Source organism: Oryzias latipes, chromosome 4 (genome assembly GCF_002234675.1).
Source record: "Oryzias latipes chromosome 4, ASM223467v1".
Lineage (NCBI taxonomy): Eukaryota > Metazoa > Chordata > Actinopteri > Beloniformes > Adrianichthyidae > Oryzias > Oryzias latipes.
In genome coordinates, this window is record NC_019862.2 from 3,932,375 (window position 1) to 3,959,923 (window position 27,549).

The 27,549-nt window shown below is 44.5% G+C and overlaps 1 protein-coding gene across 6 annotated transcripts; it reads left to right on the top strand.

Moving 5' to 3' along the window:
* The first annotated feature begins 457 nt into the window (after positions 1-457).
* kiaa1211 (KIAA1211 ortholog) lies at positions 458-27,518 on the top strand. Of its 6 annotated transcripts, none has more exons than XM_020701815.2 (10): positions 458-617; positions 3,395-3,464; positions 19,240-19,408; positions 19,903-20,035; positions 20,129-20,284; positions 20,389-20,574; positions 20,650-23,104; positions 24,780-24,973; positions 25,046-25,202; positions 25,393-27,518. In XM_020701815.2, exons 4-10 carry the CDS (start codon positions 19,994-19,996, stop codon positions 25,551-25,553), a joined length of 3,351 nt encoding a protein of 1,116 aa, XP_020557474.1. In that variant the 5' UTR covers positions 458-617; positions 3,395-3,464; positions 19,240-19,408; positions 19,903-19,993; the 3' UTR covers positions 25,554-27,518. The 6 variants fall into 6 exon arrangements, with proteins under 6 accessions (XP_020557474.1, XP_020557465.1, XP_011472064.1 ...); XM_020701806.2 differs by lacking the exon at positions 3,395-3,464 and adding an exon at positions 8,346-8,430; XM_011473762.3 differs by lacking the exon at positions 3,395-3,464.
* Positions 27,519-27,549: the final 31 nt, after the last annotated feature.

Here is a 27,549-nt window from a genome sequence, read left to right on the forward strand (position 1 = left end):
GACTACCATCTGCATCAGCAGTGCTGCAGCCACACTCATACTCTCTGTTCCGTTGACTGTGGTCAGCATCCAACAATGGGAGAACATCATTAGCATTAGATAGATAATAGATAAATAGATAATCCAAACTGGTTTTGGTCAAGAAACCAAGACCGAGCCTGCAAATAGTCTGATGTTCATGTAGTTGGAGCACCATCTGTGATTCCTCTTCTTGAAAAGAGGGATCACAATTCTTAGTCTATAGTCCAGACCACAAAGAGACATAGTCGTTGCTATGGGAACAGTAATTATTTTTAGCACAAAAAGATTTTGTAGCAAAAATGTGCAGGTTACTTGACATCTCTATATCAGTAGCCCAACAGTGGTTATTATAAGTAAACGGTCTAACCCCCCAACCCCCCCCCCCCCCCCCCATGGGCTAACGTGCTCGCATCTTGCCTGCCACACCCTCCCTCCTCCGTCTCGCACGCTTGCAGCTGTGCGGGGCCGACGCTCGGTGCGTGTCTCCGCGCGCGTCGGGCACCCGCAGCATCAGCAACACAAAAGGAGACGCAGCCGCCGGAGCTGGGCTCACTTCCGAGCCGTTAGGAGGGAGGAACTGCGCGTGCAGACAAAAGGTGGATGGCTTTCCCTTCTGTTCTTCCAGATTTGGCCGTGTTTGTGCGCGCACCTCTCCATTTTCAACGAAGCTGGTGACCTTGTCACTGCGCCTCACTCCTCTTTACCGCTGACCTGCTGGGATCCGCTGCTCCATCAGCCCCAGATGTGCGTCTGCGTGTGCGCGCGCTCCTAATGAGCTGACACTTGCCGTTTGTGCTTTTGTGCAAACGCCATGTCAGCGGCTTTGGGGGCAGTCGTCGCCTCTTCTACTCCGGAGCCGAGCGACGGCTCCAATGTAAACCCTCGGCGTGTCATTTGGGTCCAAATCTATTGAGATCGGATGCCCGATTCTTTGTTCTCCGCGCGCATTTTTACGCAGCAATGAACCGACTGCGATCCCGGTGCGGCACATATCCGCTGGTATTGATCGGTGGCTCCAGGCTCTGCGCTGATGGAGTCGTCACCACGACGAAACCCAGCACGAGCCTCTGAAATGTCGGGATGTGTTGGAATCGGCTCGGAACCGAGGCCATGCACGCGGCACAGGCCTGCACGAGGAAGAAGAACGTTTGTGTTTTACAGGCTTTTAAATCGTTGCTCATGTTCCTGTCTCCATCCGTGGAGCCCAGACACTGGCTGTAGTGGATGAATCCACAGGCCTCTGCCATTGCCAGCTGGTCCACTGGTGTGTGGCACTGATGACATCCCAAAAGCTGGTTAGGATGTGAAGCTACCATCACTGATGGTGCATTTTTAAAGTCTGTAAACAGCAACTATCAGGTGTTGCTGTTGCAACGATCAGGATGTTGCTGTTAAAATAAGGACTCTTCCTCTTCCAGATATATCTGTGTGAAGGTCTTTTCAGTGCCAGACATCTATTTTATCTGAGTCATGTGTCACCCGGTGACCTCTGATAAAAATGGTAGAATGCTTTTGATTTTAATCACCGTGAAGCAGCCGGGGACCGTCTGACCCTCTGTTTATACATCACAGAGGAGAGGAGGCTGCATTGGCTGTCATACAAATTAAAATAGTCTTTTTTCGTATCCAGAAATCAAATTGAGAATTTCTGGAAAGTTTAAGACGGTCACAGTGATGTATATTTTATCATTATTGGGGTACAGTTTATTTGTGTTTGTTTGATTGTATGTTAATTACAAATAAACAATAGGATCAGAGATTATGTGGTGTACTGAGTGCACATACATGTATGTATGTTCACGCATGTGTAACGTATTGGGTTTTGCACAAAATCTGTGATCCAATGTAAGGCTTTAACTGCTTTAACTGTTGGCCATTTCTTATTCTGATCATGTGGTCATTCAATTTGAAGCTTCCATTCACTGAAATCCCAAAAAGTCTAAATCACCTTGTGTGTTTTCACAGAAAAAAAAGATAATTTCTCTCTTTTCCGTCTGCTAACCTTCAGGTTTTCTTTGGATGTTTAAATGCTCAGATGGAAGAAGACTTGAAAAAGGCCAAATGTTTGCATAACTCATTCTACATCCGTAAATGATGCGTTGAAAATGCTCTTCATAATGTTTCAATGGCACGCCTGAGTTATGTAGGTCAGAGAAAAATGAAGGAGACGCATGAATCAAACGAAAATGCACAGACAGGTTTGAGTAATTTCACTGTTAAAAATCTTCAAGTTTCTGGTTAATAACACTGTCATGTGAGTTTATAAAACATCGCCATGTACAAACATAACCACCATAGCAAGTTAGTGAGACTTTGCAGAGATATACATGCCTACAAATCCATATAGGCAGCTTATTAAAAAGATAAAGGAGAATTAGCTTTTCATTTACAAACACAGTCTGTAATGTAACTGTAGTGTAGCGGTTCTGCAGTCTTTATTTAACGCATCTGTCATAATCTTGAGCACTTAAACTTAAACCTAAACTCTGTGTCATCAGTGGAAAAGAATGAGAAAGAAATCACATATAATAATATCTGCAATTAATTCAAATCTACGTACTGGGTGGACTAAAAAATAGGGAAGTAACGATTCATTTTAACAACGAGATGATTCATAGTTGGTATTTATTCATTGTGAACAATCTGATTCTCTGACCTAAAATGGATCCAGATCGTCTTTGTCCAAAACTTCCACCAGTGAGACTCAGACAGAAATTCCTGCTACTGAACAGTGAAGTTTTCCAGATTCTTGGATTTCTTCCAGATCATCAAATGTAAATGAAATCTGTGTCCAAACAAACATTAAACTAGAATGAATGTCAAATCCATTCACATTTGAGTTTCCTAAAGTTCACCACTATTGTTTTTCCACATCCAAAGAATCCAAAGGGAACATTCTTAGAACATTCTAGAACACTGGATGGTCACATGACTTTATTCAAAGTCTGTTCACACACTGGACTGGAATGATGGACGGATCTGTTATAATGACATCACATGTGTGTTGTTCACTGTGATACACTTTCATCATCCTTGTAAAATGTCTCATTCCAAATGGTGTTTTCCAATATGGATGATAATTTATTTATCATTTTGAAAGTATTTTACAATGGTATAGGTTGATTTGATTAACAACTTGTCTCAGACAGATTGATCTGGTCGGATCGTAGGAATTTTATGTTTAAATAAGTCGATTAGTTATTACACCACTAGAAAACCAGTAATACAAAAACATGGATAGGAAAAGAGATGTGTAAAATACTATCAGCTGTGTGAGACTGGCTATTGGTGATGGTGCGGGGGCTGTTTCTGTGATGTGTTGCACAGTCTTGGGGGATAGTTGTCCTTTAATATTTCTCCTTTCTGCACACAGTCACCTGGGATGAGGTTTTCCTGGTTTGTCGTGTTTTCAGATGTCTCCTGGGATGTTTGCTGACTTTCTGGTATGTTCCCTTTGTGAATTCCCACAGCGGAACAATGAATTTTGCCGGGTTCTTTATGTTTACATCAGTGCTGAGGCTTCGTCTGACAAAATCTGGAGTCATGAGGACCCTCTGTTGGCTCTTTGTGAGAACCAGTGTGGGAGCCTGTGTGTGTGCAGCTTTCCTCCGGGTTTCTATTCCTGAACATTGTCAGTCAGAGAGCCGTCTGTCTTTGAAGCGCTGTGCTGTTGTAGTAGAGGCTGCAGCCAGAGCGGTAAAGCCCCGTCATTACCATATCCCTGTGAGGCTGCAGTGTAATCCTGCCAAAACTGGAGACAAGGGGTGCGGTCCTTGTTACCCAGCAACACTGTGCTGATTCTCACAGACACATCAATCTATGTCAGGTTTTTTGAAAAGGTACGTGGTAAATCAAGCAAATATGGTTTAGTTTTTAATTAATAACTGAACATAAACATACAGGAGTAGATTCCATAAAGTAAACCGTGTTTAATGCGGCCAGGACTGCCGCCGCCTCCACAAAGACTGCAACCTCCCCCGACCTGACAGTGCAGGAAATGCATGGCCATCATGCTGTGAAACAGCTGTGAGTTGCTGCAATACACTCTCCATCACACATGTGCATATTGCTGTTGACCCACAATGAAAGGCTTTGTGTGCATCAGCCAGTGGAAGTGATGAATGCCACTCTGTCCTCCTGCACCGGCTCCCTGGCAGAAAAACAAAGTGTCACTTTGTGCTTCCTCGGCACAAGCAGACACAAGAGAACGCCCATCTCTCTTAACTGAGCGTTACCTCTGCCCAAAACACCGCCTCCCCAGACCCTGCATGTGCCCCCCCCCCCACACACACACAACACTCACATGCACGCAGCCTCACAAGGGCAACAAAGTCTTCATCAGAATCATGAAGTGCAGAGATGTCAGCTTTGTGATGCTACTGGACACACACATGCGCACACAACCGGGTGGGTAATCCATCTGACACCTGACTCCAGGTGATGCCCTAGATCCTCAGTGACAGCAGGCAGGTGGAACGACTGCACATTTGCCTCGCACACAGATCTACTGCAGCACGGTAAGAAAACAGTCTTTGCACACATGCTTTTTTGGGAAGAAGCGCCGTTATGTAATGTCATGTAGGTGACTTGCTGCCGTTTCCATGTTTTCAGAAATGTCCTCAGCAGCTTGTGCTCAGAGCAATTTTAATGAAGTTTGTTTGTATTATTGTTCTCCTGACGGTTCAGAAATTCGGCATCTGTAAATTCAAAAACTTTTCAGTGTTTGTGTGCGATGCTCAGCTTGGAGAGGAGGACCAGGTTGTTGTTTGTTTGCACACCTAGGCTAATGTGGAAAATAGAACCAGGGTCATGTGATACATGTTGCATGTGACACTGAAATCCATTGTTTCGCTTCAGCAACTCTTTGGTTAAGCAGACTGAATAAAACCTGCAACTCCTTTACCGGAATTTGCTCATTTTTTTGTCAAAGGTTCAGGAAATCTAGTTTTGTCTCCAGCTTTTCCACAAAAAACAGCCTCAACAATTTACAGTCAAAGTCCCAAATGGGTTAATCCTTTTGGAGGTTGATACTAGAGTCCATAAAAATATGAAATCCACTCTCATAACATAAATTGGAAAAGTTCTGGCTATTAGGAATGCATGGCCTTTTTTTAGTAGATGTTTTTTTTTAAATATCAAGTCCATAAGCCAAGTACAGCAATGATGTCATTTAACCTTCCTTGACAAAAACTTCCCCCACTATGGAATCACCATGTAGTTTGCATTTGTAAAACAAACATGTTTTCATCAAAAAGACGAATGCAAATAAGCCAGGTGAGCACAGTGCATGCACCATGATCTTTTCTTTAACTCTATATTATTCGTATTCCAGTCATTATTTACATGCATAGAGCAACACAAAAATAAAAAAACAGACAAAATAAAACAGTGACAGGGCTGTTTGGCTGTGTAGAAATTCTCTGTTACAGTGTTATAGCAGTATAGTTTTCCTGTTTTTCTCCCTCTTGGACCGCAGTAGCTCTTCAACCCCTTCATCTATTCAACGTCAACCGTCAAAAGGTTCACCTCATGGCTGCTCAAAAGTTTCAACTACATTCCACTTCAACTTTTTAAATTATTCAACCACACTTTTCTAACTCCATTGAAAATGGCTTAGACAATTGTCAAATGCCCCTTTTTCAACCAAAAACGTTCAGCTCTACAAAACAATAGAACTCGGGAGGACTTTCAACCACAAAAACCCTTCAACTCAGCAGACTTTGGGCTCTTAAACTTGTATTTTTACTTTTAAAAACTCCTTACGGTTTTTGAGATGTCAAAGATGAAAGTCGACACGCCATCTTTGAGTCAGTTTTCAGTTATGAATGAAGGTCTAAGCGAAACAAACAGCAGTGAGGACCAGGCAGAAGAGAGGAGGATAGTGAGTTGCTGCCATTGTGTCCCTCATAGAAAAAGTTTTTACATCAAAACGTAGACATTTTTCCTGGCTTTCTGACAATCTAACTCTGAAAACCCTGTGGCATGTAGTTTTCTTACAGCAGTCCCAAATATCAGCAAAAGATGATGAGTTCTCTCATTGACCCCAAGGCCTTTAAGGTGGAGAAAATTCTAAGAAGATGTTTGTTTTTTAACTTGCGATTACTGCTGTATACCTGGGCCCAGAAACATGAAACTTGCACTAGTTGTAGTCCATCATTTCTTGTATAGATTCTTTTATAAATTCCTGTGGTTTCCCGGCATGCTGTGGTTTTTTTTCAAAATGTAAGAACAACTCGGAGGTCACTTGTGTGTTTGAAGATTTACAAAACATATAAAATCAGCCCAAAAAAGCTGTGAAATCTCTTCATTTAGGGAATCAATACCTTCACGTCATAACATTTTCTCACCGCTGGCGGAGCATATGGTGATTAATTCCTGCACACCTCTGTTATTTTCTTCTGTATTTAGCATTAACCAGCACTTAACTAAATGTCAAGGGCACTTGTCTGCTCTGCTCGTCTCTGTGCGCGTGACCTGCAGATGATGTAAATTAGCCACACGAGGAGTTACAGAGGCAGAGGACCTGCATCAGTCTGTGTCTGTGACGAGGATTTTTTTGTGTGTCCTGATGCTAGCTGCAGCGCGTTGCTACGGAAACCAGCTCAAACTTCAGAGAATGAGGAGGGATGAAGCTGGAAGATGGCATTTGGTGATCAAGTCATGCGTTTCTGTGGATCTTTGGAGGATGTTGAAGCCATCTACCTTCATGGTTTTGTGAATCGTTTTAGAGATCTTCCTCATTTTCGACCTCTTATCTCCTCCTCCTCCTCCTCCATGCCATCCTCATACAAAATACTGCTAGCAAACTCCAATTTGCTATTTTGTCCTCTTTTTGTGTTTATTTGACGGTTTTCTCCCGGAAAAGCCACAGCGGAGGCGGCTCCAGCGTTCTTCAGGGTAAAACAGGCGTTGTGATAAAGAGCAGATCGATGCTCCCAAAGGTTTTGCTGCAGTGGTGCGCAGCCATCTCGGGCTGTGCTGCTAAAATAGGTAATCTGCTCGCCGCGGTGGTCTGTCTGCTTCGTCAGCAAGCTTCTTCCTCTTTCAGGCTTTGACACTGAGCTGCTAGTTGTGTGGCAAAGTGGATGTGGGGTTTCTGTTTTTTTTGGAAAGCTTGTTAAAAGCTGCATGGTGCCATGCCCCCTCCCCAATATGATGCAGCTTCTGCAGAGCACATGGATGCTTCTTGTGCTTCCCTCATCTCATCTATTTGTCCCTCGCAGCAGTCAGATCTCGCAAACAAGCACAGAGTATCGGGACCAGCAGCCAAATGATGACGAGTCTTTCCATCAGCAGACACTCGTGTGCTCTCACACAGTCTAACATGCTTGATTTCTCCTTGATCTGTTCTGGCTGGAGTCAGAGAGAACAGAGAGCCTTTTAGTTTAGAGAGCCGGCTTTGTCACCTTCAGGAACAAGCGTGGTGGTTGCTTTGGAACTGTCAGACTGTCCTTTAAAGTCTGGTTATACTGAGACGATGGGGCGCTCTGGTTTTGCACAGTGCACGTTTCAGCAGAGCATTCAAAAAACCTTCGGCCCAGGTGAAATTAGCTGTTAAGTAAAGGAGGTCTTAGGGAAATTTCTGTGTGAGAATATGCACAGCAGCATTTTTTTCTGTTTGCAGCAGCTGGTTTGCGTGCCAAAGCTTTCCTGTTGCCCTTTGCCAGTACAGTAAAAATAATCTTCATAATGGGAAAAAGAGAAGCGGAATATTACACACTGGTTGTCGTGTTACGTCACAGATTTATGCAAATCCAAACACGTTTCACGTCTTCAAAGAGAGTTGTGGTGTTTGAAGTTTTTACATCTAACCAAATGAAGTTCCTTTAGGTAAAAGCTTGCCTTTATGTTTATGATATGTGCCCTTCAAGGGTTTGGGAAACACTTTGTAGAATATTTTATCTCTTTAGCTTTTTAAAAATCTCTTTTTGTTTGAATAATGAAATAAAAATGAGAAAATATTCATTTTAGATTTTTAGCTTTTCATTGGAATAGCTCACTTTCCTAACGGGACTCTCACAGAGCTCATGTTGCTTTTAATACAGCGGGGGCTTTATCCTGCCCCTACCTCTAAGGAAGAAGTGCTAACTTCCTCTAATGAACCCCCTACCTAAGAGGCATTGTCCAAAAGCTCCAGCAGCAACGCAGACCTTTTTGATGAAGAAGACTGAGACAGCAGAGCGTTGAAGAAAAATGTAAAGGATGTAGAAGTTGAGCTGTTTTACAGTTGGGAACTTTTCACCTCCTCCCTGTAACAAGCTAACAGGGAGGAGCCTTAAAGCCCAGAAAGACAGCTTCCTCATCACCTCCTTCTCTCACTGCAGACAAGGTGTGTGGTGACCATGGCAACGGACGCTGCAGAATCTAAGCACCAAAGGCTTTTAGAGGTAAACGACTCCAAACGCCCAGGTAAACAGGAACAAATAAGCGCTGTTACAGGCTTTTAAAGAGATAGCATGGAAACGAGCGACACGCTGAAGCTCTTCTCCTGCTGTCTCCCTGAAAGCTGCATGATGTGGTGATGAGTTTGAAGTGATGGTAGGGATTTAGACAAGCATGTCTGTGTGATTTGCCGTGACCACATTTCTGGCCTCTGTCAGCCTTCTTTCCCATCTTTCTCTGGTTGAAGAATTATTCACCATGCTGGTGTTGGAAAGATGCAAACTGGAAAGCTCCTAAATGTTGATTGCATTTCAGTGATCATGCACCAGTCTCTGTAAACATTTCTAGGGAAAAATCCACACCCTCTGGTACAACCTGGAGGTTTAATACGTCTCTGTTAAAGGACCAGGAATTTCTTGAATTCTTTAAAAAAGAGTGGGCAACCTTCTTAGACTTCAACAATACTCCAGACATCCCACCGTGCGTTCTTTGGGAAGCAGCAAAGGCAGTCATGAGAGGGAAAATCATTTCTTATTCAACGCACAAAAAACGCAAAGAGAAAGCAGATTTATTAGAATTAGAAAATAAAATCAAAACCCTGGAGACTGCTTATGCTGCTTCTGCACAGGAACGCATTCTGGGAGATCTGAAAAATTTAAAGCTGCAGTTAAATGACATCATTAATAAACAAACACAATTTCAAATACAAAGGCTACGACTTGAAAGATTTGAAAACTCTAATAAATCTGGCAAATTTCTGGCTAATCAGCTTAAAATTAACAGAGAAAAATCATCAATCACCTCTATTATGGACCAAACAGGAAATGTCACCCATGACCCGGTCAAAATTAATAACGAATTTGAAAACTTTTATAAAAACCTGTACACACCGCAGATCAATCCGTCAGAGCAAAGTATTGACTCATTTCTTAATAATGTAAACCTACCCAGGCTAAATGAGGATCAAATCACAAACTTAGATTCTCCGCTCTCGCCGTCTGAACTTCATGAAGCTCTGTTACTTATGCCCAATGGTAAAGCACCAGGGCCTGATGGCTTTCCTGCTGAGTTTTATAAAGAATTCTGGGAACAACTGGCACCAACATTTTATAAAACTGTCACATCTATTAATGAGAGCCAATCAATGCCACCTAACATGAACTCAGCCAACATAATTCTTCTTCTAAAACCAGACAAAGATCCCACTAGTCCTTCAAGCTATCGCCCCATTTCTTTAATCAATGCAGATGTAAAAATTATCTGCAAAGCACTAGCACAGAGAATAGAAAAAATCACTCCTCACATAATTCACTTCGACCAGACTGGATTCATCAAAGGCAGACACTCGGATGATAATGTCCGTAGACTAGTTAATATAATAGACTTTGCCACCATTAAAAAACAGGAAATGACGGTACTATCGCTGGATGCTGAAAAAGCCTTTGACAGAGTTAATTGGAAGTTCCTTATTGCTGCCCTCCATAAGTTTGGTTTTGGAGAAGCATTCATCAATTGGATCAAAATATTATATCACAACCCCAATGCATCAGTTAAAACTAATAAACAGACTTCAAACAGGTTTTTTCTTGGAAGAGGAACCAGACAGGGCTGCCCACTCTCTCCTTCTCTTTTTGCTATATTCATTGAGCCTTTAGCTGCAGCAATAAGACAGAATGAGAGCATTATAGGAATAAAAACCAAACACAGCCATCATAAAATTAGTCTTTATGCGGATGACATATTACTGTTTTTAAGGAATTTACATTCTGTAAATGAAACAGCAATGATCATAAATGAATTCTCCTCCATATCAGACTATTCCATTAATTGGAATAAGTCTGTTTTATTACCACTCAACAGGAATATGGAACAAAGACTCACAATTCCAGTTAAAACAGGAAATATCAAATATCTGGGTATCTACTTTTCCCCCAAACTATCAGAACTGGTGCAGCTAAACCACACCCCATTACTGAAAAGCATACAGGACGATCTAACACGCTGGACCAACCTGCCTCTGTCCCTTATGGGCAAGGTAGCCACGGTTAAAATGAAAATCTTACCCAAAGTTAATTATCTCTTCTCAATGATTCCCACACAACCGCCATTAAAATGGTTCAAAACATTAGACTCATCCATATCAAGCTTTCTATGGAACAACAAACCTGCAAGAATTAGTCTAAAAACTTTAAAATCTGCAAAAAGCTGTGGAGGATTAGAACTACCTAATTTCCACAAATACTTTCTTGCAAATAGATTACAATATATCTTAAAATGGTTAAAAAATAATCCAGAAACCAACTCATGGTTAGACTTGGAACAGGTGTTATGTGGAAAGATCAACCTGTCACAGCTACCATTTATTAGCCAAACAGTTAAAAAACGAGATTGTTTCAAAAGCATTAATATAAATGCCACCTTAACAGCCTGGTGGGAATTTCTCAAAATATCAAAATATCAAAATCATCAATTCAACCGTGCAAAATGACACCCATCTGGAACAACCCGGACATCCTTATTAACAAAAAAATGATTCACTTCCCAGCTTGGCAAGCAGGGGGCATAAAACAACTAGAGCACGTAATTATTGATAGAAGATTCATAACCCCCCAGGAACTTCAAGACAAACATGGAATAAATAACTTCTTGGAATATCAGCAACTTAAATCAAGTATTACTAAAAAGTATAAAATTAAAGACGACGATTTAAAGCTACCAGATGTAGTTACCACTCTGATTAATTTTTCAATGAATAGAACTCTCTCCAAAATATACAAACTTTTATGTAATTTAGATAACAATATTGCCCTTCCAACAAAAAAATGGGATGCAGATTTGAGCATCAGCACAGATGAAAGCTTCTGGTCAGAACTTTGTCTAAACACCTTTAAACTGACAAAAAGTCCAAATCTGCAGCTAATCCATCTCAAAACTCTTCACAGAATTTACTACACTGGACAGAGGATGTTCAAGATGGGTCTCAGTAACTCAGACATTTGCGAGCACTGTGATAATAATCTACCCGACAGCTACATGCACGCACTGTGGTTCTGCACTCCTGTCAGGGCTCTCTGGCAGCAGGTATGTGCCGATTTATCAGTCTGGCTTAAGGTTTCAATCACTGCCTCACCGTCACTTTGTGTCCTTGGTGACATGAGTGCCATCGATATAGAAGAAGGATTAGCATCTATCATTTTCATAACTCTTTGTATTGCCAAAAAAACTATTTTAATAAATTGGAAAAACAAGAAAAATATAAACATAAGTCAACACAGAAATCTGCTGTTTGATCATATCAGCTTGGAAAAAATGTCAGCCCAAAGCTCAAGTAACTTTGAAAGAATTCAGTCTCTCTGGTCTCCTGTGGTTGACTCCATGACTTAGGGGGTGGAGGGCTTGGTCGTCGCTGCTCCTTGCCCTTCTGCCGTGGTTTGGGGTGGGGGTCGGGGCTTCCGGTGCCTGGCGGGGGCGGTGGGGGGCTCCGTTGGTCGGGGGGTCGGGTCCGGTGCCTGGGTGGGGCGGGCTGGGGCGCTGCGTGGTCCTCTGGGCTTGGGTGTGGGGGTGCGTGGTGGGGGGGTGGGGTGGTGGTCTGGCTTGGCTTGGGGGGGTGGTCCCTTTGCCTGTGCTGGGGGGGGTTGGCGGGGGGCCCTGCTCGGGTGGGGGGGGCCCAGCGGCGCCGGATGGGCTGCCCATCTGCACCTGGGGCTGGGATCGGCCCTTCCCTGGCTCTGGGACGGGACGGGACAACCCTCTCGGGGCCCCCGGTCGCTCTGGGTGTCACCCGCTTCGGCTGCGGGGTCTGGGGTGGGGTGGGGTGGGGGGCTTGTCGGCCCTGTCCTGTGGGGGGGCGTTCTGGGGGGGAGGGGGGGCCCATTATTAGTACGGGTCGGGGGGGCTAGCGGGTCGGGGTCTCCGCTGAGGCAATCAGTGGTTGCCTCGGCCGGTTGGCCTCCTCGGTCCCGTCGAGGCCTGACCAGAGCTCTTCTAGGGCCGGCGTCTGGGGGTGGGGGCCTGGGCTTGCTCCGGGGGGGGGGCGACGCTTTCTGGCTCCTCTCTCTCTGTGTGGGGTGGGTGGTGCCGGGCCTGGGGTGTCGGCGCCTCCGGGGGTGGGCCCCTGGGCTGGGTGGCCCTGGCCCCTTTGCTGGGGGTGGGCTGGGGGACGGCTGTTTGACCACCGGGGGACAGTCTACCAGCTGTCCCCAACTTACCCCCTTCCTTATATAACCTCATATTAGGGTGAGGGGGTGGGGGGTTTAGCCTGCGATGCGCCTTGGGGGGGGGCTACTTGGGAGTGGCCCCCCTCCTATGGTTGCCGTATGGAGTGGGCCCCCCCTCTTTCGGTTTTATTTGCACCTTAGACACGTAGGGTCCTTGGTAGGGGGGGTGCTTGGACATCACTGCCAGCAAGCAGCAGATGTCCTCCTGGCACCCTACCCGCCAATTTTAACCGCACCTTAGACATTTAGGGCCCCTTGGTGTGGAGGGTGAGGGGACATCACTGTGAGTAATCAGGAGATGTCCCCTTAGTGCCCTACTCGCCAATTTTAACTGCACCCCCCTTAGTACACACACCCCTCCCCCTTCAATATATACATTCAAACATAAACACACACACATGCACACAAACACCCTCTCAAACACCCATACACGCACACACATTTTACAAGGAAGGTGGGACCTGGGTCCATCTGTCCCCTACCCCGTCCCTGGTGGGGGGTGCGGGCCCCTTGGCGATGGCGGCCGTGTCCCTTGGGTGCCGGCTCCCTGGGCCCGGCGGTGCTCTCTCCGCACGGTGGGGGGGTTCATATTACACCTGAGCCGGGGGTGTTCGTGTCCCTGGGGGGTGGGTCCTGGTCCTTGCCCCTGGGCGCTGGGCCCCGCCAAACTTCCAACATGGCCGAGCCTGGTCGGGCCATATTTATAACATCCCTTATGGGCCGCCCTTTTTTCCCCGGGGTTCCCCCCTCCTGGGCGGGGGCGGCGGGCCCCTGCCTTGCTCCTACCTGGACCAACCGTGGGCCGGGTGGGTGGCTGCCTGGAGTGCGGAGCGGGTCTCCCTTGGGGGGTCCTGGCTCGTACCTGGGGTCGGGGCGGGGGGATGCCCGGAACTCCTGGGTGGTGGTGGGGTGCTCGTCTGGGGCTGTGGGCGTCCCTCTCCGGTGGGGCCCTGCGTTGGGCTCTTCCGGCGCGGCGGGGGGCTGCTTTCCTGGCTGGGCTGGGGCGGCGCTCTCTTTCCCTCTGCGCCTCCCTGCTCTCTGGCTCTGGGGGCCTCGCGGCGGTCCTGCTGGCCCTGGCCTGGGTGGCGGTCTTGGTCGCCCGGGGGGCGGTTGTTCCCTGCCTGTTCCCGTGTGGCGCTGGGGGAATTCCGGCTGCCGCTGCTGCTGCGGCGGGGGTATGGGTGTGGGGGTGGCTGGGCGCTCCTCCTCCTTCTTTTCACATTCCACCATCCATTTTAGAAGAACATAAACACTCACCTGAGCACAGGTGTTAGCTCACCTTTGCACTAATAGTTTGCATGATTGAATGAATGAAAGATTTCACACTAGTTGGTTTAAAGGCATAAGTATGCGTTCGTGAACACTATCTGTTTTGTGTGCATGTTGACATGTGGACATTTCTGCGGCTAGCAGGTGTGTTGATAATATTTGAGTGTGTGTGAACAGGCCCCGCCCTTTTTGTACTACATTTGAACCGTACCGTAACGATAAACAACCAGTAAACCTGCCTGCTCTATGCTGCTTCATGGTCTTACCCCCCTTCCCCTCCTATTATCACCCTCCTACCCCCCCCTCTCTCTAACGTCCCTCTCTCTTGTTCCCCTCTTTCCTTTTCCGTCCGGTCCAACACCAAAGATTTTCAAACATGATTGAAATTAATAAAGTTTGGCCTCAATTACAAAAGGGGTTTATTCAGACATACCTTTGGTTTGTCTGAAGATGAATAACCCCTCTTGTTAGAATAAAATATGTCCAACACAAGAGGCCCTCAGCTCTCATCTGTTTGCCTAGCTGTTGGACAGGACAAGTTAAAAAAAAAAAAAAAAAAAAAAAAAAAAAAAAAAAATGTTGATTGCATTTACGTCTAAATGCTTTTGACAGCACAGATAAAGAAGTAAAGATGAAGCTCTGGTATTTGGAATAAATTCCAATCAACTTTTTTTCAACAAGCATAACAGAAAAATGTTAAGTGACAAAGCTATGCTGTAGATGTTAGCGCTGATTTTCAGCTGACTGTGCTTAAATTTAAAGATAAATAAGTATTTTAACATTTATTTCAAGTTAGAAAAATATTATATATATTTTACTTTCCTTTCAGTGCATTTCTGACTTTCTAAACCAGTTTTAAAACTAGCTGGATGAGAAGTTACTGATGAACGCCTCCCAGGATCTGATGTCTCTATAATGTGTAGGAGGTGAAACCCTCACTCTAGCTCTATCAGGGACGTGAGTTCATTTAAATGGATCATGATCTAAAATGTAATCAGAAAAATATGTCAAACCACAAGGGGAAAAAACGTTTTTTTAAAACTCAGTGTTCGTTTTTTTTCTCTCTAGTGGATGCTTAGTGCTTTTGTCATTCTGTTACGGCACTATGCAGGTGTTTTTTGGACAAAATAAAAAATGTTTGGATGGAATTTTTTAAAAGATTTAACACCTCAGGAGTTCAATGAGATCAAATGTAGTGACTCTTGTTTTTTTTGCCACAGAGGAGTTAAGGCAGATTTAATGATAATTACCAGACATAAGTGTTAAAAAAACAATCAGACGGTCGTTCTTCTTTATTTTGAAGATAAACTTAGCTAGCATCCACCGATCGATCACAGCTTAATGTGAAAATAGCGCAAAGTTACAAGTTAAAGTTACAATTCATGTAACTGATCAACAGTATATCTGGAAATCGGAAGCTTGTTTCTCTTAGATGTTTAAGTTTATGTTTGAGTTGGAGTGAGTTATGGAAGTCAGAGTTAACCTCACGTTGATCACTGCTCCAGAGAGCTGGAGTGCTCCTGCCAAGTCGGCTGCTCTGCAGAAAAAGTGTCCTGTCCTGTTTCATGCATGAGTGTGCGAGCACGCCCGCAGCAATGCATTATGGGCTTTGAGTGGCTGGACCGACCGGCGTGATGCTGAGAGAACACGCTGCAGGAAAACAGAACAGACCTCAGTGGAGAGGGCCCACAGACTGCTGAGCAAGAGAGTGCTCACTCACTTCCACCATTCACAGATTACACAAGGACATCATCAGCCCGCACTGTTGTTCCATTCTGACAAAGGCTCCGGGAAATAAAATCACAAAATTGTAGACAGTCGAGACCTGAAGGTCTGAGCAGAAAAAGAAGCATTGATTCTTTTACTACATCTGCCTGGGACGACAGGTAGAAAATAAACTTACATGGGTTTTTTAACGACTTTATACAACTTTAGTTTAGGATTAGCTAATCAATAACAGGTTAAAGTTTATTATAAATGTTTTTAACCACGACACCGAGCTCATTTTGTGTATAATATAGATTTATGATGGTAAATGTGCAAAAGGAGCTCAAGAAGTGATACTGTATTTTCCTGCAAAGTGTTCAAGAAAGGAAAACTGGACCAAAAATGAGAGACTAAAGAACTAAAAACCAGGTCAAATGCATGTGGATTTGGTTCATGGGGGGGGGGGGGGGGGGGGGGGGGGGGGGGCAGCGTTTGCTGCTCTTGCCTTGCAGGTAGAGGGTCCTGGATCGAATCCCAACTGGGACAGTCCAGTGTGGAGTTTGCATGTTCTCCTCGTTCATGTGTGGTTTTTCTCTGGTTTACTCCCACAGTGTGAGAACATGCTTCATTGGGTAAAGCTTCACTCCGATTGTCTTTTAAACTGCTGTAAAAGTGTTCCCAGTGGTCTTTTAGTGTTGATTATGCTGAATTTTGGCAACATAAAAAACAATCCAACCTGTGTTGTTTTCTAGGACATAGTTTGTGCAGAGCTATTAGAAATTCACCTCCGAGTTGTGGATGAGACTGTTGGTGTGGAGGAAGCCCGCCCCCATTTCCCATCATTGCTATGTTAACCCTTGTGCTATCCTAGGCACTTTAACATTGGGAGTTGGGTCATCTAGACCCACTAGACAGTGCTCTGAACCTTTTTTCTTCAATGATTTGTGATCTTCACTGGTGTCCATGGATTACATGAAATCTTTCCAACTTTATCCACCTTTGTCATGGTAGGGAGAACAAGTCAATGTAAGGGTGGGGTCATCTAAGATAACACAAGGGTTAATATGCTCTCCCGCTAGCTTACAATCTCCTCACACCTCCAACCGGTGCAACAAAAATGGCAGCCGTACAAAGACGTAAATGGATCTATTGGATTTGTTTAATGCAAGCGGATGCATCAGAACAGAGCGGAGCAGGGAGCTTGTGGCCAACCTATTGTAGCACCAACGCCACAGTTACAAGCTGAGCTCAAACATGATTTTTATGTCCATATTCACTATGATTTGAACAAAGAAATGCAACTATAATCTTCAATTTCTTTGTGCATGTACTGCCTTGTGATAAAAATGCCACAAGAACATGCTAAAAACACATACACAAAAATGTTTTCGGTGAAGTATGTCTTTAATTGGCCCTTCTAAAATTGCCTTCAGGTGTGGATGTGAGTTGTTGGTCAGGGTGTTCCCTGCCTTTGCCCAACAGTAGCTGTGTTGGCCTCAACAACCCTGTGACCCTGAAGGGATGAAACCGTATAGAACATCAGGCAGATGAAGAGAAAGATACATACGGTGACAAAATTAGCCACATAACCTCTAACAGCATTATCATAAAATGATAAATTGGCAGAACAATTAGTAGGGATGACTGAATTAACTCTTCCAAAACAGTGTAAAAACATCTGGGGCACCACACACAAAAGTTCCTTTAGTTAAAATGCGCTATGATCACATTGAGACGACTTTTCTCACATTTGCCCAATTTTTATCGCATTAAAGTAAGAAACTATTGCAAATATGTGTTGACTACAAGCACATATTTAAATGCTGAATATACCGTCAATGTAAACATGAGGGTTTCTTACGCTTTTTGTAAAAATGGAAAACATTAACTCCAAATGATAACATTATATTTAAATGTAAATCTAACTGCTGAGTCCTATGTGTAAATGAACAAATACATGTAATCTAAATATTTAAACCTGCTAAATCTAGCATTTAATTGGTTTAATAGCCTGACTGTAGTCAATGATAAACTAACTGCTACATCGCTGTAAGGGATTTTTTACTGTGCTGTAAAATAGGCGAAATTTTTAAACATCTGGTTGAACAGACATAAAGAAAAGGCTTGATCAATGCTAGAAGATGTTTGACTTTTTCAAAAGCATCTCCCTCAATGTAAAAACCACACAAGAGGATCACACAGAAACGCGTAAAATGAGTTTTCTGAAGCCTTTATGCGTGAAATCTACCAGAACTGAAATGCTCTGTGCAAATAGATAGATTTGAACCAAAAAGAAATGTGAATACGGACATAAACGAGATTGTTGTAGCCCCTCTGATAATGATGCATTAATAATACATGATAAAAATCTGAACTTTTTTACACCCTTACTAATAAATCTTTGTTAGTTTCAAGTGACCATTATTGATTCAGGTTATTCTCACAAGTATGTCCATTCTGTAAATGAATGAAAAAGCCTGCAGACAGATGTGGTAATACTGTGCTGCAAAATGACTTTTGTTCCTTGTGTTTAAATAAATAATGATTGCACTTATTGTGCAGCATATTTTTAGTTTTCAGCTCAGAACGCCACATGCGCATCAGTTAAAAGGCTCCTTACTTTCCCACAGAAACAACATTTAAGGTCAAAAGTGTTGAGGAAACAAATGCGTTTATCATTTTCCATCATGCCTCTGGTTTAGCGAGCTGCATGTGAAGTGAAATTGAACTCCGGTTGCTACTTTTAGCCCTGAAACAGATACCCCCGGTGCCCGAGCAGGCCGGCCAGGGTGTAGAGTAGCTCAGCGCCTCGCCGACTCTATTCATCCATCAGACTCCACATGTACACAGACAAAAAAAACAAACAAACTGAGGCATCACTGCCTGTTTGTTGAACTTGAATCTTGGCCACGTCTTTGAATGACAGAACTTTAATAATTCTCCTCTTTTGGGTCCGATTGAGGAAGCAGAGGGCGTTTTATTGATGTTTTATCTCCATGTTTGGGAAATTTAATTTATACTTATATTGATACAGAGGAAATAGACATATGCCAGCTGAGAGTCCAAAGTTGAGTTATTGCCTTTGGCTCAATGTCCTGTCATGAACCTGCATGTTTATAACTGTGTTCCATGACCTGGACGCAGGTTTTCATGTGTCAGCACGTTTCTCTCCCCGTCGTGTCATATTTAGAGACCGTTAGAGAATCTGCTTGAGCGATAAACGGTTAAAGGCTTGAACTTTGAGAGATATCTGCTGGATTGCAGATGATAGGAGTCAAACGTTTGACATCATCTCGGGCGGTTGTGGGAGTTCCAAGGCTGTCTGTGTCACTTTTTATTGTTTTACGTTCTCTCTGGAGTATTTATCTGCTGTGGTGTTTGATGTTCTGCTTTTAAGATCACTGTTTCTCTAGATAGTCCCAAGTAAGTATGATACAAAGAGCCAAGGTTTTCCTCTCATTTCATCTGCTTTTTTGGCCCGTGTCTGTCACCTCTTGTCAGTTTCATGTAAAATGTTTGCTCACTATGCTCCATAATAAGCCACACCTCCTAATCCTGCTGGTTATCTTGCCCTGAAAGTGAGAGTGATTGATTGTTTAACTGGATGGAGCTGCGCTCATCGTTTATTGTCTTTTGCCGCCAGACAGAAGACGACAGGGGAAATTCAAGCCTTTCCGTCAGCTGTTTGGGAAGAAAAAGAAAAGAGAGGCAAAGGGGAACTTTGATGGAGCACAGCTGAAAGCCAATTTCTCCTCTGGGGAGGTGTGCAACGGAGTCGTATCTGAGGATGAAGAGTCTAATCAAAATCTGAGGTGAGTGCTGGAACCGTTTTTTTCCCTCAGTACGTAAGTAAACCAGCTGTACTGTTGCATTTGAGAAGCTTTCACATTTTGAGCAGACGGACTGAACCACATTTCCACCTTTCCTTAGTCTGGGAAAACAAAATTCAGTCTAAAAATAGCCTACCAATAAAACGTGATTGTCCTTTGAGTGATGATGAAACTGCACGCGTGTAGAGCTCATCACATGTATGTTGTCTACTATGATGGCTCTTGGTCATTTTTACATTATTGTAAAATAAATCTACCAATCCAAATGGTATTTTCCAGTATAATTACTTACTTTCACTTTGAAACAATTTTTTTAAAATGATATTAGTTGATTTGATGAACAACTTTCCTCAGACAGATCAACGTGTTTGGATCATAGGAATAGATTTCGATTCATTGATTAATGGATTCATCTTTACACCCCTAATTTTTGGAGTGTCTGTGCTGTTTTCTTATGCCTCTCTGCAATTTTGCAGGGAGTTGCATCCTGTTGGGTCTCGAGCGCTCTCGCATGAGAGCATCTTCATCCCAGAGGAGGCGCTGAGGGAGCTCGCTCTAAACCACAGCATGTCCCAGGAAAACGTTTCCGACAAAGTGAAGCATCTGCAGGTCAGACCCTTAGGGATTTGAGCATTTTCTTTGTCTGCCTTGTTTTTTTGTTTTTGTTTGTTTTTGACGTTTTCCTAATTGCTCAACACACAGAAGCAGATAGCACAGGGTATCAAGTTTGGCCAGCGGCCACCTTCACTACGAAAGAGCGAGGGAGATGAAGGCAGCTCAGAGGAGGAGGAGGTTCCTCGGAGCCCTCTGAAGGTTCTGGCTCAGATTGAAGCAGAGCCACAAAAAGCAGAAGCTAAGGTAAGCTCCTTTGCTGCATTTCTACAGAGAAATGCTTCTAGATGTTGCATGAGAGAAGCATTGAGAAACTCTAAACATCTGCTGTGCTTTCATGTGAAAAACAGGTCAGCACCCCCGTGAAGTCTCCCCGCTCCAAACAGGTTCTTCCCCCAACTGGTACAATCGAGTCTGTCAACCTAGATGCCGTCCCGCAGTCGGTTCCTCTTTTGGACAACGCTGCCGCCAGGCATAAGCTGTCAGTCAAACCGAAAAACCAGAGGATTTCACGGAAACACAGACGATTCACACAGGTGAGATCCTATTTTATCATACTTTCCACCATCTGCTCTGGCTAAGAATCGGTCATTGTGGTTCTGCTCTCCCAGGACCTCCAGGAGGTTTCCATTCCTGGACTAGTGCAAGAAGAACTGGAGGCAGCAGCTGGCTCCTCGTTCGACCAGCGCAGAGCATCTGCTGAGGACTTTCACTGGGAAAACTTAAAGAAGCAAAGGCTCCATGAGGAGGAAAGACAAGAAGTGAGGAGGAGGAGAGAGCAGGAGGAGCAGATCCTCAGAGATGAGGAAGAGAAGAGAGCAGAGGAGCTCAAGCTTCAGAAACTGGAGGAAGAGAGGTTCAGGAAGCAACAGGAAGAGGCAGAGAGAAAGAGGAAGGAGGAGGAGGATAGGAGGATCAGAGAGGAGGAGGAGGAACTGAAGAAGAGAGAGGAGGCTGAGAGGAGAAGACAGGAAGAAGAGGAAAAGAAGATCCGAGAGGAAGAGCAAAGGAAGCAAAGGGAGGAGGCTGAGAGAAAAAAGAAAGAGGAGGAAAGGAGGATCAGAGAAGAGTTAGAAAGACAGCAGCATGAGGAGGCTGAGAAAAGGAGAAACGAAGAGGAGAGGATGAGAAAGGAAGAAGAGAGAAAGAAACAAGAGGAGGAGGAGGAGAGAAGAAGAAAGGAGGAAGAAACGAGGATCCAGAAACAGATGGAGCGCATGACGAAGCTGGAAGAAGAAAGGAGGAAACAAGACAGAGAGCATCAACAGAAACAGGAGGAAGAGAGGAGAAGGAGAGAGGAGGAGGCCAGGAGGCAGCATGAGCTGGAAGTTGAAATGAAGAGGAAGGAGGAACAGGAAAGAAAGCAAAAAGAGCAAGAAGAGAAACTGAGGTCAGAGGAGATAGAGAACATGAGCATTTTGGAAAAAGAAAAGATGAGAAAAGAAGAGGAGCAGAGGAAAATGTCTTTAGAGGAAGACTGTGGAAGCTTGGACACGGAAGAGAGGAAGAGGAGAGCTGAAGAGCTGCGCTGGAAGGAGATGGAGGAGAGGCAGAGGCCTTTCTCTTTCAAAGTCTCCTCCGGAGAGAAACAGATCCTCTTCCAGAAGGTCAACCTGACTCCTGTTACCTCCAGCCTCCAGACTGCGACCGTCGCTGGTCAAGGAGAGGGAGCCAGGACCTCCCCCCCTGAAGGACCAGACCCCACTAACCTGCCAACATCTCCCTATGTCCCCCATACGGCCATCTTAGTGACGGGCGCCCAGCTTTGTGGGACAGCTGTCAATTTAGACCAGATCAAAGACACCGCCTGCAAGTCCCTGCTGGGTTTGGGCGAAGACAGGAAAACCCAAGGAACGCCACCGACGAAGAGTAAAACCTCTCCAGAGCGCAGGTCCGGAAGAACCAAATCACTGACCGAGTCTGCGCTCTCGACTGACAAGGCAAGTGCGGCGGTGCTAGCGGAGTGGGCCAGCATTAGATCAAAGATCTTTAAAGGGGTGGAAGATGGGAAGTACGACGAGTACCCAGAACCACAGAACAGGAACCCTCAACCCCCCAGTGATGAACAGCTTCCGTTTGCTCACAGCAATCTCAGAAAGACTGTGTCCTCCAGCGCCAAGTTCTCCATCACACCTGCAAAGAAAAAGTTTGGAGATATAAACAGGAACTCTGAACTTTATGGCCCAGATGAAAAGGATGCATTAGAGGAAGCTTCTGGACATGATAGCCCCCCTGCATCCTCCCCAGCTTCCACCTCGAAACCTCCCCACAGGACGAGTAAAACTGTTCGTATTGTGGAGAGAGGGTCTGAGGAGTGCATGTTTGCAAAAGATCTCCCGTCATTCCTGGTTCCCAGCCCAGGAGAAAGACCTGAGGGGAACGAGCTGAAGAGCCGCCTTCACAGTGAACCAGAGAGGTCCGACAGCAGAAACGAGGGACAGGAGCGAGGACGGGACGCCGAAGACAAGCCCTCTCCTTTTGGGATTAAGCTGAGAAGGACTAACTACTCCCTGCGTTTCCACAGCGAGCAGTCGACAGAGAAAAGGAAGAAGCGCTACAGTGCTGGAGACAGCTTTGACGGCGTCCCATCTCCTCTGACCCCCATGGAGCCGGACTCTTATGTGTCCTCTGTCTTCTCTGACAAACCAAGTCCCACTTCGCCTCAGAAAGATAGAGCAGCGTGCAAATTCCTGCACGCCTCCTCTCCCGCCTTCCCCAAGGGGGCCAAGTCTGCCAGCCCGGCTGCACACAGCGAAGTGCTTTCCAAGCCCCCACATTACAGAAGGCCACCAACATCACCCAAACCTTCCGGAGGAATCCCAACTCCTCCTCCATCCCCAAAACCAAGGGCAGGCCACAAGGCTTCCTGTGACGATGTGGTCCAGAAGCACGCAGGTTCATCAAGCCTGGATCAGGCCAGCAGGAGCGAGGAACCATCAACCACAGGCCAACTGTACCGGAGCAGCCAAGGTGAAGAGGAGCCAAAGGAAAAGAGGTCATTCTTCCCCTCCATTAACATCCCCTGGAGAGAGAAGGCTGACAGGAAGGCGGAGCTTGTCAAGAAAGGTCAGTGTGGCTTTCACCCCAAACTTCAAAAGTCTTTAAATTTAGAGAATATTATCCAAAGGAAACCGGATAGTTGCTTTGATGTCCCAGAATTGCATGAAATTAGAGATTTTAAACGCGATTTAACTAGAAATCTGCAGTAAAAGGACAGGAATGAGCTTTGTTTGACAAAAAACAACAACATGATCCTTTATTTAATCCTTCATTATTCTTGATTCAGTCATCTTTGGGTTGTCACACCTTCAGTGCCGTCAGTTAACTCTTTAGCGTATAGAAGCACTGGTAGCTCATCGCATGAAACATTAAATGTTTCATAGATGCCCAAAAGCATTAATGAAGTGGGGCTTGGTTTTTAAAGAGACTAATTAATCGATTTGACTCCACTTCTACTTATAAATTCAAATGTAACAATATTTATGAAGCACCTTGCCTGCTACAGAACACCTCAGAGTAATATACATAAACAAATACTTAATAAAAAATAGTAAAACTATAAATAAAAACCCTAACACACATACCCATTCAGCAAAAGCAAGAGGTCCATAAAATAATAAACCTCCACAGTGGATGAAGCCCTAACGTCCTCAGGCAGGCTGTGCCACAGGCGAGGCCCACGGTGCTGAAATGAGGCCTCGCCGTGGGCTTTAGTTCTGGCTTTTGGGACCTGACCCGAGGACCTGAGGGGTCTAGGAGGGTCACAAACTAAAAGGAAATCTGATTTAAAAAAAACGTTCAATTCATTGTAAACCATTTACACACTAATAAAAGACCCTCCAGTGTATACATTTATCCTAAAGCTGACTGGGAGCCAGTGCAGAGATTTCAGAATTGGAGTCATGTGCTCCCTCTGTCTGGTTCTGGTGCAGTCGAGTTTTGAACCAGCTGCAGCTGATAGATAGTATTTTTTAAAGTAAGAAAGAAGGGCATTACAATATTCTGTACTAGATGTTGTAAAAGCGTGGATTAATATTTCAGCACTGGCTTTGGAGAGAAAGGGTCCCACTCGGGCAATATTTCTAAATAAAATGCAGTCTTTGGAACGTGTCTGTGCTTCAAATGTGAGATCTGCATCTAAAATCACCCAGAGGTTAAAAGTCAGGTTAAAAGTTGATAAGTTGGATTGGACCCTCTGTCTCTCATCTTCACCACTAATATTTGAAATCTCTGTTTCGTCTTGATGGAGTTTAAAACTTTCGCTCCTGTTCACGTTTCAATATCTACAATACAACTCAGAAGGTCATCAATGGGCTCTGTGTGACCAGGAGACACAGCCACATATAACTGGGTGTCATCAGCATACGTGACAGATGTGTTTATAGGTTAGAAAGTGTGCGAGAGTCTTGTGGCACACCACATGCCAGACTGTGCATCTCTAGGTAAGATATCATAAAATCCATGGATTAGTTTCCTATTTAAGCCATTTCTCGTATTTTTATTGACAAAAAATATGATTATTTTAGAAAGTTGCACATCTGTTTTTTTTTTAAAACGTTTTGTGTAAAAAAGATCATTTTAACCCAAAAATGTGGTTTTGTTAATAAATATGAAAAAAAGATAAATCAATATTTGATCATAAATACTCCTGATTCAATACGTAATTGAACTGACAGTGAAGCCCATCCTGCTTTGACTCTACGCTGCAGTGTGTGTTTTGGTGTTTTTGTGTGTCCTCTAGCTGAGAAGCCATCCCTCCAGAGCAGGCATTCTCTGGACAGTCCAAAGGTCCAAGACAAGGAGGCCGGGCCCTTGTGGATCACTCTGGCTCTGCAGAAGCAGAAAGGCTTCAGGGAGCAGCAGCAAAACCGCGAGGAGCGGCGAAGCCAGAGAGAGAGCAGGCTGGCCGAGAAGCAAACTAGAGAAAGAGAGAGTGTGAGCGCCCCAGTTCCCCCTTTCCCCACTGCCCCACAGCTTCCTGATCCCGCTGTCACCACTCCTTTGCAGGCTGCACTGATGAGCCCTACAGACAGTAAAGGGAGCACCAGTCCTTCTTCCAAGCCTCAGACGCCGGAGGAACTCAAGAGACCCGACAGCCTTCTGGGACGGTTTGAGCGCAGAGAGCATTTACAAAAGGCCAACACCTTACCGGGTTCTGTCACAGGTAAGAATCTGCAAACTACAACGTTATTATTGCTGATCAAAATAGAAAAGTAGATATAAATCACCAGAAGAAGTGAGGAATAACCACCAAACTAGACCTTTGTATTGGAGTTGGATGAAAAGCCTGACCAATCACTTTGTTGTAGAAAAGTTGCTGAGTTGCAACCTATACCTCTTTTTTTGAATTCCAGTTGAAATTGCAGACTCAACGCCATCCCCACCTGCTGTCAAGGACTTGTCGAAGCGCTTCCCTTCCAGCGACTCTCCGGGGGTGTCCACAGAGCCGGCCTGGCTGGCGCTGGCCAAGCGAAAGGCCAAAGCTTGGAGTGACTGTCCCCAGATCATCAAATAACACAACCACCCTCTCCAGCTTGCATTGATGCTGCAGGACACTGCAGAGTCACCTTCGCCTGCCCCCTCCCCCAATAACACCCTGTCTCTGACTGTGAACCAGGTAAACCCCCCTCATGACCCACTACGCACTGGCTGCTATTACCGTCCTCTTAAAGTGCGCTTCACACAAGATATTCCACTAAAATCGCACAGATGTATGGAAAGAGTGGCTGCAAGCATGCATATGTTCTATCCAGACAGTGTATGACCCTGAGGGCAAAGTTCTCAGCAGCCAATCACGGTTGGCCAATGTAGTAGCCAATAACCCTAAGCTCCTTTTTTTTTTTTAATTTGGAGCCAACTGTGTCATCATGATGTAAATAAGTCCTTGGCTAATCCCATTATAACTTTTCTGTACTATAAGGTTGAAGCTCTGATGAATGGCAGTATTTAATCTATCAAAGGTGTGCGTCTGAACTGTGTTTTAAGGGCTAAAAGTGAAAATAAGAACTGAAGTCTAACAGGCATTCTTTTATCCCTCCTTGGTTTTATTCATGTAAAGCAGCAGATTTATCTGCTCTTAAACTCTTCTGTAACTTTTCTCTAAACTTTGTCGTGTAAAAATGCACCTTTTTAAAAAGAAAAAAAGAAAGAAAGTCCCTCTGGGAAACAGAACAGTTCTGCCCGTGACGACTGTGAAAACCGTCCAAGACGCTTTTTGTGCTGTAATACATGAAGCCATGGCGGAGACGGTGGAGTTCGGCTTCCTCGACCCTCATTTAATCCTGTTTTTTCCTTCATGTGCAAGACCATATCGATATAGTTCTCAGTATAACGAAAACACAGCTTTTATCCTCATTTAAAACATTGGAACTTTCCGCTAAAGGGAAAGAAATCTCATGGTTCAGTGGTGTCCTTTACTGTCTTCAACTGAAACGTCACTTCCTGTTTGGACTTCACCAAACTCTCACATCATTGTGGAATTTCACTCTATGTTTTCCTCATAACTCTCTTTTTGAACACTGGCTCATGCACAGCTGTCCTACTGAAGTTTGAGTTGTTCTAATAGAGACAGACAGCTGTGTCTCAGATCCCTCACATCTTTGACAAACGGCCCCATATTGGACTCTAGAATATTCTGACACACGGGTCAGGTTATGTTTTGCATGCGTAGGTCCTGTTAGTTGTAAAATAAGCCCTCATCATAACACTTCCACTTCCGTGCTTCAGATGAACAAAGTAAATTCAGACCTGAGAAGTCTGCTTTAGTCTCTTTCTGCCTGCGGGATATTTTTCCAAAACTTTTCTGGTTAGGTCAGGTGGATTTTTGTGAATCTCGGTTGTCGTTTTGGGCGGGAACTGACCTGGTCTTCTGTTTGTGTCGTCTTGGACTTGAGCAGTTACCAAACTCAATCTACTGGCTGTCATTTCAGATTTTATTATGGAGAAACTGTGGCATGTGTGATAATCAGCACCTCAGTAAAGGAGTGTTCCATTTTCCACACAAACACCATCTTTTGTTTTTAGTAATAGACTTTTTTTTTTACCTTAAGAAAAATAAGACTCACAAACCCGTGAACCACGTGTTTAGTGATTTCAAACCCAAAATTGGAGAAGGGGTTAAAAGAGGGGCTGCTAACTTGAATGACAGTAGCCCTACGTTAATACGCTCGTTGGTTTATTCTATCACTTCCTCCTACATGTGATGCAATCCTACAGAACATGAGCATTCCCCGTGGGGGCAATGCCATGCATTCATGGTCTGTGAAGTCTGTCCGCTAATCAGCTGCAGCAAACTCACTCGTTTTGTTTCTTCTTTGATGGTGCACAGTAGTGTGATGTACGCAGTGTTACGTGTAACAGCAACGTTTGGTATTATTTGCACTTTTTGTCTCGTTTAGGGAGATGTTCACGGAAACACTCTCGAAGAGATCAAAAACATTGTCATGAAAACTGTAAATTAAACACTGATGTCTGAACCGTGCCGCTGTCTTCTCATTCTATGAGGGTCCTCT

Bases quoted from the DNA above. Each gene is read 5' to 3' on its own strand.
- kiaa1211 (XM_020701806.2), top strand. From the start codon at position 8,364: ATGGCAACGGACGCTGCAGAATCTAAGCACCAAAGGCTTTTAGAGGTA. The intron at 19,409-19,902 runs GTGAGTGCTGGA...GCAATTTTGCAG, and splicing joins GAGTCTAATCAAAATCTGAG to GGAGTTGCATCCTGTTGGGT. The intron at 20,285-20,388 runs GTAAGCTCCTTT...TGTGAAAAACAG, and splicing joins CACAAAAAGCAGAAGCTAAG to GTCAGCACCCCCGTGAAGTC.